This window comes from Ranitomeya variabilis, chromosome 1 (genome assembly GCF_051348905.1).
Source record: "Ranitomeya variabilis isolate aRanVar5 chromosome 1, aRanVar5.hap1, whole genome shotgun sequence".
Taxonomy (NCBI): Eukaryota; Metazoa; Chordata; class Amphibia; order Anura; family Dendrobatidae; genus Ranitomeya; species Ranitomeya variabilis.
In genome coordinates, this window is record NC_135232.1 from 572,602,431 (window position 1) to 572,618,616 (window position 16,186).

General features: G+C 44.3%; 1 protein-coding gene across 1 annotated transcript in view; it reads right to left on the bottom strand.

Annotated features, from left to right (window-relative positions):
• Positions 1 to 16,186, bottom strand: part of LOC143768735 (extracellular calcium-sensing receptor-like) — an 89,471-nt gene that overhangs the window by 23,523 nt on the left and 49,762 nt on the right. Inside the window, exon 2 of the mRNA XM_077257390.1 lies at positions 1,833 to 2,678. Within this exon, the coding sequence (XP_077113505.1) occupies positions 1,833 to 2,678 (846 nt within the window). The remainder of the gene's footprint in view (positions 1 to 1,832; positions 2,679 to 16,186) is intronic.

The window sequence follows — 16,186 nt, forward strand, 5'->3', positions numbered from 1 at the left end:
TGTTTATTTACATCATGGGGTCTCCAAACGTGACATGGCACCCACCATTGATTCCAGCCAATTTTCATTCAAAGTGTCAAAAGGTGCTTCCTCCCTTCTGAACCCTACCATGCGCCCAAATATTTTCCTCACATACAGGGTATCAGCGTACTCTGGAGAAATTGCACAACAAATTTTGTGGCCCACGTTCTCTTGTTACCCTTGTGAAAATATAAAAAGTTTGGGTCTAAAATAATTTTTTTGTGAAAAAAGTAAAATGTAAATTTTTTCCTTCCATATTGCTTTAGTTCTCTTGAAGCACCTAAAGGGTTAATAAACTTCATGAATGTGGTTTTGAGCACCTTGAGGGGAGCAATTTTTAGAATGGTGTTACTTTGGTGTATATTCTGTCATATCGATCCCCCTAAACTCACTTCAAATGAGAATTTGCTTATCAACTTTTAACCCTTAGAACTTTCTACAAAAAATGATACTTCCAAAATTGTGCTGATGTAAAGTAGACACGTGCTAAATGTTATTTATTAACTATTCTGTGCTATGTGACTCTCTGATTTAAGGGCACAAAAATTAAATGTGTAAAAATTGCTAAATTTTCTACATTTTAGCCAAATTTCTGTTTTTTTTTCATAAATAAACACAAAAAAATCTCAGAATCAGTGGGATCCATTGAAGCATTCCAGAGCTATAACCTCATAAATAAAGTGATAGTGGTCAGAATTGTAAAAATTGGCTTGGTCATTAAGTACAAAATTGGCTCTGTCACTAAGGGGTTAACATATTTTGCTTACTTCTAACTTTAAAACAATGTTGAAAGTACTGGGTAATCTGCTTTGCTCATGTGTTGGCAGCTGATCTGAGCTACAGGTTTAGCAAAGATCTGTACTGCTGAGTGAGTTTCTCTATTCCCACGTCCTACCACAGGGAGTGTTTGTAAATGAAGTCTGAGCATGCTGGACAGAAGCAGAGCAGATTATACAGGAGTATGAATTTTATTTAGGCCTGAAGTTCAAATCAACAGCTAAGACAACACAAACTAGCAGATAAACCAGCACTTGTTAAAGAAGTTAAAACTTTACAAAACCTGATCACTAATTAAAGAAAAAAGTTTTGATACTCTCTAAGAAACAGACATAGTGGGTAATTTTTTTGTTAGGTATTGTGGCTTGTAGAAGTTGTAGGTTGTTAGTTATAAGTGAATTCCCCTCTGACACCCTGTTGTAGCCCTTCTGTTCCTGAGCTTAATGGGTTGCATCATCAAGCAAAGGCCATACTGCTTTTAAACCATATGTTTCATTTAGACTGGCCAGCTGCAGCTGTTAAAAGACCGCAGTTCAACTATATGTAAATCGATAGCTGATCATTTAGTAACCTGTTAAGATATGCCAATCTCACTTCATACAATGATTTTTAATATGATCATTCTATAGATATCATCATCTTTGCAGCATGTCTTTTTACACATTACGATTTACGATGTGTCTCTGAGAAAGAAGATTTTGAAGCAAGCTTAAAAATCATCTCACTCGACAAGTAAGAGTTTTGTTCGTTCATCGGGTCATTGCCGGCATGTTAAGAAAGGCAGATAATTGGCAAACAAGTGTTGCTACGATCGCTCTGGCCAGTATAAATGGGTCCTTAACGTTATTAAGACATTTTTTGCAAAAAATACACTGCAATTCAGAAGTTTTTTTTACCAGCCATCAAACAATTACATATTCGAGATCTCTATTGAGACTTAAAAATATGTAAAATCTGGCAAAACGGGGACATTAAATATATGGATCTTTAATCGCTTAAACATTTAAACTAATTTTCTGTAACCTAGGTTTTACCTGCCAAGGTTTATGATTCAAGACATCTGCGCATGATCCATTGATGAAGGGTCCTTGTCCTGGTTTACATGTATGCATCTGGTGCAACGCATGGGCGATCGCAAAAACGGCATTATGGGTCTTGTAGGTATATCTAAAGTTGTAAACATCATACACATTGGGATCAATACTGTCCACCTTCTCTTCTCCTGTGCACCAAGCACTTTGATCTTGAGAAGTATTAAAAGAGGAATAATTAGCATATGGATTTTTTATTGGCCAAACACAATCGAAAGCCTTTTCCCAAAATGTCTTGATAAACATGTCATTGGGAAATTTAGAAGGATGTATGCTCTGAAGGAATTCTTTAAAACCTGGAATTTTTCCTCTTGGTTGTGAAATGCCTAAGCTCCCATTTAAAGTCATCAATATGTTGACTCTTGGGAAGTCTGAAGTGATGGACCAAGTTGAGCAGGCGAACCATATTTTATCTGTAATATTGTTAAAAGATGCTTCCTCCATGAGAGGAATAAGGTTTTCCATTGTGGAATATACAATAATTACTGTGGCTTTTGAATTCTTTATCACATCTATGATCTGTAAAACTGACTCCATTGAGTTGTAGATGGGAAGAATTTCCAGGAAAGCGACACAACCTCCATTCTGTTCTATCTTCTTAACTAGTAACTGAGAGCCTGTTCTTCCCAATTCATTGTCTGAGGTTATGATCCCCACCCAGGTCCAGTTAAAATAACTCACCAAATGAGCCATTTCCATAACTTCGTAATCATCATTTGGTATAGTTCTAAAGAAAGATGGGAATTGTAATTTATCACTTAAAATAGGATGCGCTGAAGCATAGCTTACCTGGAAAAAGGAAAAGCATGAAAAAAAATTGTAAAATGGGGATAAAGTGAAAAATATTCTTGTAAAGATAAAATAAATATACAGGGTGGAACTTTTTTTGGATACACCTGGGTGGGCCATTTATAAAGTTGGATCCAAAATGGCCAACTTCAAAATGGCTGCCAGGGTCACTACCCATCTTGAAAAGTTTTCCCTCTCCCATTTAATAATGTGCCACAATCAGGAAGATGATATCACCAACCATTCCCATTTTATTTTGGTGTATCCATATCATGGCCCACCCAGGTGTATCCATATAAATGGCCCACCCTGTATATTGAAGTTACATTTGAAATTGTTTGGATTAAAAACACCTTTACAGAACAATATCTCTATTTGCTTAAATGGAATATGTCACCACAAAATCCTCTATTAACCTACTAGTATGCTATAAATTTGCAGGTTAATAGTGTTAACCTGCTCGGTGCCCTCAATTACCAGAATGCTGTGGGGAGAAAATTAACTTTATTCTCCCCACAATGTTCCGGTTTCAGTCTCGGGATGGCCTCATCAAAGGTTCACTCACTACTGTGAATATACAGAGTGGCAGCTCTGTTGTGGATTCTGTTTGTGGGCTCCCTCTGGTGGTTACTGCTGGTACTGGGTGACTTTGGTGGGTTGCGGCCTTTGGTTTCCACCTGTCCATCAGAGGCTGGGTGTTTCCTATTTTACCTGGCCTTTCTGTCATTCCCTTGCCGGCTATCAATGTATTCAGATGTGCTCTGTTTGGTTCCTGCCTACCTGCTCCCAGATCTTTCAGGATAAGCTAAGTGCTGATTTTCAGTTGTTTGGTTTTTTTGTCCAGCTTGCTTATTATGTCTCTATGCTAGCTGGTAGCTCTAGTGGACTGAGGTTCTCCCCATGTGCCATGAGTTGGCACATGGGTTCTTGTAATCTCAGGATGGTTTTTTGATTAGGGTTTTTTGCTGACCGCTCAGTCCCCTTTTGTATCGTTCTGCTTTCTAGTTTACAGCGGGCCTCAATTTGCTAAAGCTATATATATCATCTCTATGTGTGTGCCTTCCTCTCATTTCACCGTCAATACATGTGGGGGGCAACTATATCTTTTGGGGTTCATTTCCTCTGGAGGCAAGTGAGGTCTTTATTTTCTCTGCAGTGCTAGTTAGCTCTTAGGCAGGTGCGTGGCGTCTAGAACCAACGTAGGCACGCTCCCTGGCTATCTCTAGTTGCGTTTGTCAGGCGTAGGGCAGCGGTCAGCCCAGGTTCCATCACCCTAGAGCTCGTCCGTTATTTATTTGTACTTTGCTTGTCCTGTGCTATCCCTAGCCATTGGGGATTCATGACAGTATAGCCGGCCCACAAAGTGTTAATTGTTTGGGCTGAAGCAGGAGAAAAAGAAGTGTTTAAGGGAATTTTTTTTTTTTTTTTTTTTCCCTTCAGAGTTTTTCTGCCTAGCCCTTAATTGCTGTCTAGCTGCTTCTTACCTCCTCTTAACCCTTGAATGGCTCTGATCTTAGCTGTTTATCATGGATGTCCAGAGTTTGGCTTCCAGCCTGAGTAATCTCGCGGCAAAAGTTCAAAACATACAGGATTTTGTTGTTCACACTCCCATGTCTGAACCTAGAATTCCTATTCCAGAGTTCTTTTCTGGAGATAGATCTACCTTCCTGAATTTCAGGAACAATTCTAAATTGTTTCTTTCTTTAAAATCTCGCTCCTCTGGAGACCCTGCTCAACAGGTCAAGAATGTAATATCTTTCCTGCGGGGCGACCCTCAGAATTGGGCATTTGCATTGGCACCAGGGGATCCTGCATTGCTCAGTGTGGATACGTTTTTTCTGGCATTGGGATTGCTCTATGAGGAACCTAACCTGGAGATTCAGGCTGAAAAGGCTTTATTAGCCCTCTCTCAGGGGCATGATGAAGCGGAAATATATTGTCAAAAATTTCGGAAATGGTCGGTGCTTACTCAGTGGAATGAGTGCGCCCTGGCTGCAAACTTCAGAAATGGTCTTTCTGAGGCCATTAAGGATATTATGGTGGGGTTCCCTACGCCTACAGGTCTGAATGAGTCTATGGCTATGGCCATTCAGATTGATCGGCGTTTACGGGAGCGCAAACCCGTGCACCAGTTGGCGGTGTCTTCTGAACAGGCACCTGAGACTATGCAATGTGATAGAATTCAGTCCAGAAGTGAACGGCAAAATTATAGGCGGAAAAATGGATTGTGTTTTTATTGTGGTGATTCAGCTCATGTTATATCAGCATGCTCTAAACGCACAAAAAGGGTTGATAAATCTTTTGCCATTGGTACTCTGCAGCCTAAGTTCATTTTGTCTGTGACTCTGATTTTTTCACTGTCTTCCATTTCCGTCGATGCCTATGTGGATTCGGGCGCTGCCCTGAGTCTTATGGATTGGTCATTTGCTAAACGCTGCGGTTTTAGTCTGGAGCCTCTGGAAGTTCCTATTCCTCTGAAGGGAATTGACTCTACACCATTGGCTATGAATAAACCGCAGTATTGGACACAAGTGACCATGCGCATGACTCCCGTTCATCAGGAGGTGATTCGCTTCCTTGTACTGTATAATTTACATGATGTACTAGTGCTTGGTCTGCCATGGTTACAAACTCATAATCCTGTTCTGGACTGGAAAACAATGTCTGTGTTAAGCTGGGGATGTCAGGGGGTTCATGATGATGCACCTCTGATTTCAATCGCTTCATCTACTCCTTCTGAGATCCCTGCGTTTTTGTCTGACTATAGGGATGTTTTTGAGGAGCCTAAGCTCAATTCACTCCCTCCTCATAGAGAGTGTGACTGTGCTATAGAATTGATTCCTGGCAGTAAGTTCCCTAAGGGTCGTTTATTTAATCTGTCACTGCCAGAGCATACTGCTATGCGGAATTATATTAAGGAGTCCTTGGAAAAGGGACATATTCGTCCATCTTCGTCCCCTCTGGGAGCAGGTTTTTTTTTCGTGGCAAAAAAAGATGGTTCCCTGAGGCCTTGTATAGATTATCGCCTTCTGAATAAGATTACAGTCAAATACCAGTATCCATTGCCATTATTAACTGATTTGTTTGCTCGCATTAAGGGGGCTAGGTGGTTCACTAAGATCGATCTTCGCGGTGCGTATAATCTGGTGCGGATAAAACAGGGTGATGAGTGGAAAACCGCATTTAATACGCCTGAGGGCCATTTTGAGTATTTGGTAATGCCTTTTGGACTCTCCAATGCTCCGTCAGTCTTTCAGTCCTTTATGCACAATATTTTCCGTGAATATCTGGATAAGTTTATGATTGTGTATTTGGATGATATTTTGGTGTTTTCTGATGACTGGGAGTCTCATGTTCTACAGGTCAGGAAGGTGTTTCAGGTTCTGCGGGCCAATTCTCTGTTTGTGAAGGGCTCAAAGTGTCTCTTCGGAGTCCAGAAGATTTCTTTTTTGGGGTACATTTTTTCTCCTTCTACTATTGAGATGGATCCCGTCAAGGTTCAGGCTATTTGTGACTGGACACAACCTACATCTGTTAAGAGCCTTCAGAAGTTCTTGGGGTTTGCTAATTTTTATCGTCGGTTCATTGCTAATTTTTCCAGTATTGTTAAACCTTTGACTGATTTGACTAAAAAGGGTGCTGATGTTGCTGATTGGTCTCCTGCGGCCGTGGAGGCCTTTCAGGAACTTAAGCGCCGGTTTTCTTCTGCTCCTGTGTTGTGTCAACCAGATGTTTCACTTCCTTTTCAGGTTGAGGTTGATGCTTCCGAGATTGGAGCGGGGGCGGTTTTGTCACAGAGAAGTTCTAATGGCACGGTGATGAAGCCATGTGCATTCTTCTCTAGAAAATTCTCGCCCGCCGAGCGCAATTATGATGTGGGTAATCGGGAGCTTTTGGCCATGAAGTGGGCATTTGAGGAGTGGCGTCATTGGCTTGAGGGTGCTAAACATCGTGTGGTGGTCTTGACTGATCACAAGAATCTCATTTACCTTGAGTCTGCCAGGGGTTTGAATCCTAGACAGGCTCGTTGGTCGTGTTATGGAAATATTAGGGTTGGATAAATATATCCCTGTGTGTGCTGTGGCCGCTCCCAATTAGACTGAGTATTTTGAGCGCTCATCAAGAATGGACTGTACACAACTGTGACAGAACAACATTCCATCAATACTGATACTTTATTGTACATACATAGTTTTATATTTTCACATAGAAAGGAGTGGTTAGGGGTTGTCAGGGGTGTTTAGTTAATTATCATATTGTCTAGCTCCTCTGTCATTGGTTATCTAAACATATATGGAATATTGTGATTAATGCTCATATGACTGCTGATCAAGCAACTAAACTCGAGTTCTCTGTCTAGGACAAAGTGGAGACACCTGACCAGCAGTCACCAAACATCTGACTCTCTTCTGCTTTTAGGGGTGGAAAACCCCATATGATCTGTCTGGGTTATATCAGTTCAGTTCGTGTCAGCCATTTTAAACCATTGATTATAATGTATATATTTGCTGTGAGCATATAAGTATATATTTGATTATAGAGGAGTATACATGCAAGTGAGATCTACATGATATATATATTTCTATCACAAGCCCCCCTTAGATATCACTTGCCCTAATCCTAGCCTCCTGTCCCAAAGCGCTGCAACTCTTTTGTGCTGTTGGCGAACTGACACAAGCCTAACGCCTGTGCCCCACTCCATACAGACTTTTCGCAAATGGGCGGTCAGGAGATCTGTCCCTAACGGGGGTTCGTTGCAATCAGTCTCTTAGTCAATAGCAGGTGTAGTGAGCGATGTGCAGTCTTTATCAGGTAGGTCATCTGTTCGGTCAGGCAGGGCATCCACGACATCATTCTGGCTTGGGTGTCATCTTCTGGTAGGGGAGCTTTCTTGCCATGCGATGAGTGGATCCAAGCGAGTCTTCCCTCCAGTTTCACAGAGTTTGGTGTCATCAGCAGCACTTGAGCAGGACCATCAAATCTGGGATCGAGTGGTGTTCTCCTTACAAGCTTTTTCACCAACACCCAGTCTCCTGGCTTCTAGGAGTGCATACCGGACACTGAATCTGGATCTGGCAATGAAGAAAAAAACTCGAGAATGGATGTTAGCAAGTTTCTTGGTGATTTCAATTACATAAGCAGACAAAGTATCATATTGCATAATCAGCTGCTAAGGGAAAGGATACCCCTAACCTGGGACTAGACACAAACAAAATTTCATATGGTGACAGCTTTTCTGGGCCTCTGGGAGTGTGCCTAACACTGAGTAGTGTGATTGGGAGTGTGTAGGCCTAAGTCTGACCCTACTGCTGACTAGATCTCTCATGTGAGGTTTGCTGTGAATGCAGGTCCCTGGTCACTCTCTATCACTTCTGGGACCCCATAGCTGCATATCTCGTCTCTGAGAGTAGCTTCTTTGCAGTAGTCTTTGCTGACTGGTTCCTCACTGGGAAAGCTTCTGGCCATCCTGAGAACACGTCCGCGACCACAAGGGCATATTCGAATCCTCCACTTGGCGGCGTCTGGATGTGGTCTATCTGGATCCTCTGGAAGGGGGTACAGTGGTCTGGCAAGTTGATGTGTGGGAACTTTCTTCATTCTTCCAGGGTTGCATTTGCCACAGGTTAGACAGCTGTTTATGAATTTGGCTGTTAGGGTGGAGATTTCTGGAGCGAACCAGTAAGCACCAATCGGATCATTCATCTGTGTCTTTAATCTGTGTGTGGGCCCATGTGCCCACTGGACCACCATAGGGTACATGCTTCGGGGTAAACAGGGTTTGTAGTCCATTTAGTATACCCTTCCTTCTTCATGTGTTGCTCACTTCTGCACCCAGCATTCCTTCTTGTCCTTTGGGGCTTGCTCTTGCAACTTTTTTGAGCAGATCCCAGGATGTCATCTTGTCAGGTTTCCTGTCTTCAGCCGTCCTGTAGTAGCCGTCCGGCTCTACGACCTCTTCCACTTGTCCATATTGTCTTCCCTTGACTGTTTCTTTGGCTGCCATATCCGCCATGTTGTTGCCTCGTGCCCCTACTGTGTTCAGTTTTCCATGCGCTTTGACTTTTAGCATTGTCACCACTTTTGGAAGTTGAAGTGTGTTCAGCAGGTCCTTAATGGCTCCATTGATGCTTCACGGTTGTTCCGCTTGCTGTGGGGAAGTCCCTTGCAGCCCAGATGGGTCCAAAGTCGTGTGCTATGCCATGCAAGTACCTTGAATCGGTAAACATTTTCTCAGTCTTGTCTTCTGCCATCTGGTAGGCCTTCATCAGCGCTATCAGTTCTGCTTCCTGGGCTGACAGACTGGGCGGCAGACTTCTGGACCACAGGATCTCTTGATTGCTGGTCGCTGCACCTCCCGTGTGGAATCTTCCTTCATCATCTGCAAATCTGGAGCCATCCACATAGAGGATCAACTCTGGGTTGGTCAGTGGCTCTTCTGCCACCTTGGGTAGTCCTGCTGTTTCCTGTTGCATGATGCTGAAGCAATCATGGTCATCCGTCCGGAGCAAATTCAGATCCCTGCAGAAGGTATCATGCCGATTTTGATCAGACTTTTTATCTGAGGATCCGTATCTGTATCCCCCCTTGGGAGTGGGAGTAGAGTGGGCGGATTGAGGACTGTGCATTTGGAGATGGTGACATTGTTGGGCAGGAGTAGAGAGCACTGGAGGCGAAGATGCCTGGCGGTGGAGAGATGTTTTAGCTGGGTTTGGTTGAGGATTGCTGAGATGTCATGCAGAGCCAGGATTTCCAATGGTTTTTCCACTGATGTCAGTAGTCCTGTCCAGGAGGGCGTGTGCTGCAACTGCTGCTCTCATGCGGGAGGAAGAGGCTTCCCTTGCAACTGGATCCAGGCAAGCTGAAAAGTAGTCCGAAAGTCTCTGCTTTCCCCCCTGAAGCTGTGTCAGGACTCCAGTAGCAAGGCCTTCTCTTCTCATCAAGTAGAGACGGAATGGCTTCTTGTAGTCAGATAGGCCTAGTGCTGGCGCTGAGACTACAGAGCCTTTTAACTTCTTGAACGAACTGAAGGCCACATCTGTCTGGAGGAACGGGGTCACGCTGTTTTATTCACACAGAGGCTGCATTAGGACGGAAGCATCAGGGATCCAGGCTCTGCAATATGAAACTAGACCAAGGAAGGCCTGTAGCACCTTTGGAGTTGTCGGAGGGACCATCTTCTCCACTGTGGTCTTCCGGTCATCTGTCAGGTATTTCACCTGGTGAGCAATACAGTGTCTCTGGAACGTAACTTGCTTCAGACACCACTGGACTTTGTTCTTTGAGATCTTGCAGTGCTGCTCCGCCAGGTAGAGTAGGAGATACAAGGAATGGGCTTTAAACGTGTCAAAGTCAACTGCACAAAGGAGTAGATTGTCCATGTATTGTAGCAGGGTTACTTCTGCTTGTTCTGTGACTCAGTTGGTGAGAACTGTGGACATTGCTTTGGTGAACTGTGAAGGGCTGTTCTGGGCCCACTGTGGCATCACTGTCCATGTGTGGTGTCCCCCCTGGTGCATTAAGGCAAACAGGAACTGGTCTTCCGGATGAGGGGGAACACTGAAGAAAACCTTAGCCAGGTCGGTCACTGTGAACACTTTTGCTGTGGCAGGCACATTCGAGAGCAGAGTGTGCGGATTCGGCATAATTGCAGTTTCAAACACTGTGGTGTCATTCACAGCTCTCAGGTTATATACCATTCTGAACTTGGCTGGCTCTCCTTTTACAGTCTTTTTCTTGACGGGGAAAAGCGGGGTATTGCAAGGCGATTTGCGAGGAACAATGATTCCTATTTCCAGGTGGACCTTCAGTTGGTCAGAGGCAGCTTGACTCTAGGCCTGGCCTGGGACTTACGAGGGTACGGGGTACATGGCTTGAGTGACACCCGTACTGGGGCAACTTGAGGTTTTTCTCACGTGCTGGGGTCCCTTAGACCATAGACTTTCTGGTACTACATCCAGTACCTCCTTGGGTAGGCCTCATCGATTGTTTAATGTTCTTGTAGCGCTGCCAGCATGACTCTTCTCGGGTCAGGGATGAAGAAAATGTCACTGTCCCATCTTCCTGGAACACTGTGGTTGCCTTCAGCTTCTGCAGTAGGTTCGCTCCCAGCAGGTTGAGTGGCAGGTCCTTTACACCACAAACTGGGACAGGATAGAGTGTCCTGGCTGAGTGCACACGCTCAGTGGCTTTGTAAGCTGAGAATGTCTGACTTGACCACCAATGCCCATGCGAGACACAGAGGATTCTGATAGGCAGGTGGGATCAGCGAGTTCCACAGGTGTCATCACACTTCTGGCTGCACCACTTTGGATCTGACAACGCCATCCATTTTAAGGGTAATTTGAGGTACTGGTCTTGCAGATGAAGTTTTACATGTCAGGAGCGTAGTGTCTTGCAGACCTGGCTTGCTTGCCTCTGTCCTATGGACGGGGTACTTCACTGCTTTCTGCACTTCCTCCTTGACCTGTTTCTCTGGACCAACTCTTGGATTGCATGGGTCCAGTCTCTTCGGGGGCGTGAGTGCTTTGCACTGGTTCTGGAAATGGCCAAACTTGCTACAGATGTAACACTTGACACTTTTTCTGTCTTTGTAGGGTGGTTGCGCTTTCAGGTCAGTGGTCACCATGAGAGGGGCTGTCTTCTGCACCCCTGGTTGGGACTCAATCCCTTTGGCTACTGTGGACAACGGCATGATGGGTAGCGGCAGCGGGGTCCGGCCTGCTGATTGAAGCTGCGGTGGTAAGACGGGGCCTGCAGGTGCATTCGTGGCGAGGCCCGGGGTGCCATGAGACCGGCGGCTGCATCCAACCCAAGGTCTTGGGGCGTTACAGGGGCTGCGGCTGCATCTGCCGTCACTTCTTACCCCTGGTCTGACATAGCTTCTCCCCTTTGCTAACCTTATTGAGGTCGGTGTCTCCTCTCTGGAGTCTGCAGCGGTTCTTCCGGTGTGTCGATCGGCACTTTGTAGCGTCTTCACCTCTGGCTCCCCTTCTGGTGTTCTCAGCAGCACGGCACCCGTTTCCTTCTTCGCGCTCTTTGTGGTGCTATAATGGTGGCAGTTTTGGTGACAATCGGCAATAGACAGTCTCCTAGGCGCACATAAAACATTTTTTCTGGGTCAGTCCACTGCTATTGACCTGTTCTCAGGCCTAGCCACTATCAGTGGTTTCCTGATTGGCTGTCTCAGTCCATGTCCAAAGGCCTGTGTATCTGGTCATGAATGGTGAAGCCCAAGTCTTGGAATACTTGCATTACTCTGCAATGAAACTTCTTTACAGACTCTGTCTTATCTTGGCTCATGTCATGGCTTGTCCTGCCAATCTGCCTTTGGCCCACTCTCTGAGCTGTTCAATTAGCTGTGGCCCTGACTCCCAAGCGTGTACATCTGATTCTGCTGGAAGTTTGAATTGTTCCTTCATGATTGGCCAGAGTGCATCACCTGCTTCTATTTTCATTCATGGCCCAGAGATCATTCCAGGTGGCTGCATATGTTTACTGCTTCTGCTACTTTCTTCGGTAAAATGGCATGGGATGCATCCCTGGGTCTGGAAAATTGTCACCTGACTTGAAGTGCAGTGCACATAGTGTAATGGTGGTGCCTCTATCTGCCCTTGCATTCTTGGTGCCTGTGGGTTTCTTTTCTAGTACTAGACAGCATGTATGATGTTCCCTCTTCATCTTCATCAGAGGAATAGTTGTGATAGCTTGTACTGGGGTCGTACACTGACTGATTTTGGACTTAGAAGTTGCTTTTTTTTTTTTTTTTTTTTTATGTGAGGATGTCTCCCCCCTTGCTGAAGCTATGATGGATTAGGATTATAGTTTCATGTTGGTGTGAATGTGGATGTAGGCAGCTCTGACCGGTGCTGAAGCTGTACATTATCAATACATAGTGATATCAAAGTTCATGTAAAACCTTAAGGGTTACAATATTGTTGACTGTGAAATGAGGTAACGGAGGATCTGTCAGTGAGCTCGTTCTGATATCACTCCTCCCCCCTCTGCACCCAGGGCTGAGCTGACTGCTGCCTGATATGTCTGGGGCTGCCCACTGTAGGGGGGGCTTTCACCTTCTTTCCCCGATATCACAACTGGCAATGGCTGGACTGTGCCAGGGACACCTTGTGCTGTAAGCACCATATTGTTTGAATTGGGCGTTGGCCCAGCCGGCAACACGGAGGAAAAAAAAGAGGAAGAAGAAGGAGGAGGGGTTGAGGAGTGAGACAAAGGAATAGTAGGAGGGGAGAGAGAATGTGGAGAGAGAGAGAAGAAAGGTGTGGTGGGGGAGTGGATAAGGAGGGAGGAGAAGATGGAGGGTGGAGGGAGGAGAGAGGGAGGAGAAGAGAGGAGTGGAGAAAGAGGGGAAGAGAGAGAAGAGAAAAAATGTGGAGGAAGAGGAAAGGAGAGAGAGAGAGAGAGAGAGAGTGCGGAGAGAAAAGACTGACAGAGGAAAAAGAGGATAGATTAGAACAACAAGAATAATAGAGAGGAGCAATTATGCCTTCTCCCTGTAGGGAGAGACGGGGCGCACCACATACTGTGCAAAAATAACTACCTATACCATGGATTCTGCTAAAAGCAGACTGCGCAGATTCTCCCGTCTCATACCCACAAAAATCACCTCCTGGTTTGCTCACATAACTTTCTGTACCATCTAAACGATGTAAGCTCTGCTGCCACTTCATACCATGTATTAGTATTCAGCAATCTAACATCAGCTACTGTAACTTCCCTTATTTTCCTTTCTACGTCATGCCACTCTGCAGCTTGAAGTCTGCCATTCTAATGAATTTCACGTACTTTATACCTTCCAAAAATCTTCACATACTTAACACCTTCGTATTCTGTCACTATCTAGGGGCTGTTTTCTCATCAGGAAGTAAAAAGACTTTCCTGTTGCTCGGCCACTTTATTCCCCATAGCAAAAGCAAAAAAATGAAAATGAAAAACACACAAAAATGAGAAAAGAAAACAGTACTAAAAAAAACTTCTAAAAATGAGTATATAAAACACTAAGAAAAACTCAAAACGATAAGAAAAACCGTCAAAAACTTAGTTCACAACCAAAAACTCAAAACTTTGATACAATAGTAAAGAAAAAAAAAACTTTTTTCAAAAATATATATATATAAAAAATAAAAAGGTAAAGAGATTGAAGATTGAGGAAAACTTAATTAAAAAACTTTAAAATGCCGCAAAAAGAAAAAAAAAAGACCCCCTAAGAGAGTTAAAAAAATTAAAAATGAAAACGGCTGTCAGTCAGAGACACACTTCCTCTTTATTCCGTATGCCATTGCAATAATATCAAATGTCACTAAAATCACATTTCTGAAAACACGTAGGTCACATCAAAAAATGATAGATACAATTTAAATTTCACTTCTTCACAAAAAAACTACGCATACCCAGCATTGCAGCTGAAAACAGTCAGAAAAAAAAAAAAAAACTGTGACAGTTTGATTTACAATGCATATCTCTCTGCTAAACAGCACGGAGAAAGAGGAAGTTCGGACAAGAGAACTATTTCTGCTTCTTAAAGCGGCAATAGTACATGACACAAACAGACAGATAGACAATCCGAGAGATGCCCTTTTAAATTCTGTGACACATGCAGGCTGCGCTGGGAACAGACTACTGCCAATCGCACTGGACGCACCTGCGCCCGGGCCACCTGAGTGCTTGAGAAGCACAACAAGCGGGAAATCTACCACCCCGGTCCGGACGTCCTGAATGGATCGCCGGCACTACGGGAATCTGCAGTAGCCCTCTTAAGTTATCACTACCCGTGCCTGGAACATGGGACTACCTGCCCCGGAACTCTGCGTGTTCCTCCTATGCACGGGAATCCTGCAATAACTTATCGAGCGATTTGACCTCCTGCCGTCTGTTTCCCAGCAACCACAAACAAAAGTCACTTTTTCCTTCTTCTCTCGGATTTTACACAAACACATACACGGTCCACAGCAGACACCTCCCAGGGTGGATTCGTGGCTACGGATTTTTTACACTACCTGGGAATTTGTGACCACATCTGACCGGCAAGAGGCATAGACAAGGACTGGGCACAGGGGACTTTCAGGTAAGATGATAACATTTTCTTACCTTACTTATGGAGCTGCGCAGTCTCCTGCCCCTGTGCCAAGGCCACGCCCACAACCTCCGTATCTCCGGTGAGAAGGATCCCGTGCGTTTCATGTTTCATCCGTGCCTCGCTGTTGGGGGCCATTAATGTTATGGAAATATTAGGGTTGGATAAATATATCCCTGTGTGTGCTGTGGCCGCTCCCAATTAGACTGAGTATTTTGAGCGCTCATCAAGAATGGACTGTACACAACTGTGACAGAACAACATTCCATCAATACTGATACTTTATTGTACATACATAGTTTTATATTTTCACATAGAAAGGAGTGGTTAGGGGTTGTCAGGGGTGTTTAGTTAATTATCATATTGTCTAGCTCCTCTGTCATTGGTTATCTAAACATATATGGAATATTGTGATTAATGCTCATATGACTGCTGATCAAGCAACTAAACTCGAGTTCTCTGTCTAGGACAAAGTGGAGACACCTGACCAGCAGTCACCAAACATCTGACTCTCTTCTGCTTTTAGGGGTGGAAAACCCCATATGATCTGTCTGGGTTATATCAGTTCAGTTTGTGTCAGCCATTTTAAACCATTGATTATAATGTATATATTTGCTGTGAGCATATAAGTATATATTTGATTATAGAGGAGTATACATGCAAGTGAGATCTACATGATATATATATTTCTATCACAGTCGTTGTATTTTTCTCGTTTCAATTTTGTGGTTTCATACCTGCCAGGTTCAAAGAATGTGAAGGCAGATGCTCTTTCCAGGAGTTTTGTGCCTGACTCTCCTGGAGACTCTGGGCCTACTGGTATCCTTAGGGATGGGGTAATATTGTCCGCCGTATCCCCAGACTTGCGACGTGCATTGCAGGAGTTTCAGGTGGATAAACCGGATCGTTGTCCACCAGAAAGACTGTTTGTTCCGGATGATTGGACCAGTAGAGTCATCTCCGAGGTCCATTCTTCTGTGTTGGCTGGTCATCCTGGAATATTTGGTACTAGAGACTTGGTGGCCAGGTCTTTTTGGTGGCCTTCCTTGTCTAGGGATGTGCGTACCTTTGTGCAGTCTTGTGAAGTGTGTGCTCGAGCTAAGCCTTGCTGTTCTCGGGCCAGTGGGTTGTTGTTATCCTTGCCCATCCCGAAGAGGCCTTGGATGCACATTTCCATGGATTTTATTTCTGATCTCCCGGTTTCACAGAAAATGTCCGTTATCTGGGTTGTGTGTGACCGCTTTTCTAAGATGGTTCATTTGGTGCCCTTGCCTAAGTTGCCCTCCTCCTCTGAGTTGGTCCCTTTATTTTTTCAGAACGTGGTTCGTTTGCATGGGATTCCGGAGAATATCGTTTCTGACAGGGGATCCCAGTTTGTGTCTAGATTTTGGCGGACGTTTTGTGCCAAGATGGGCATTGA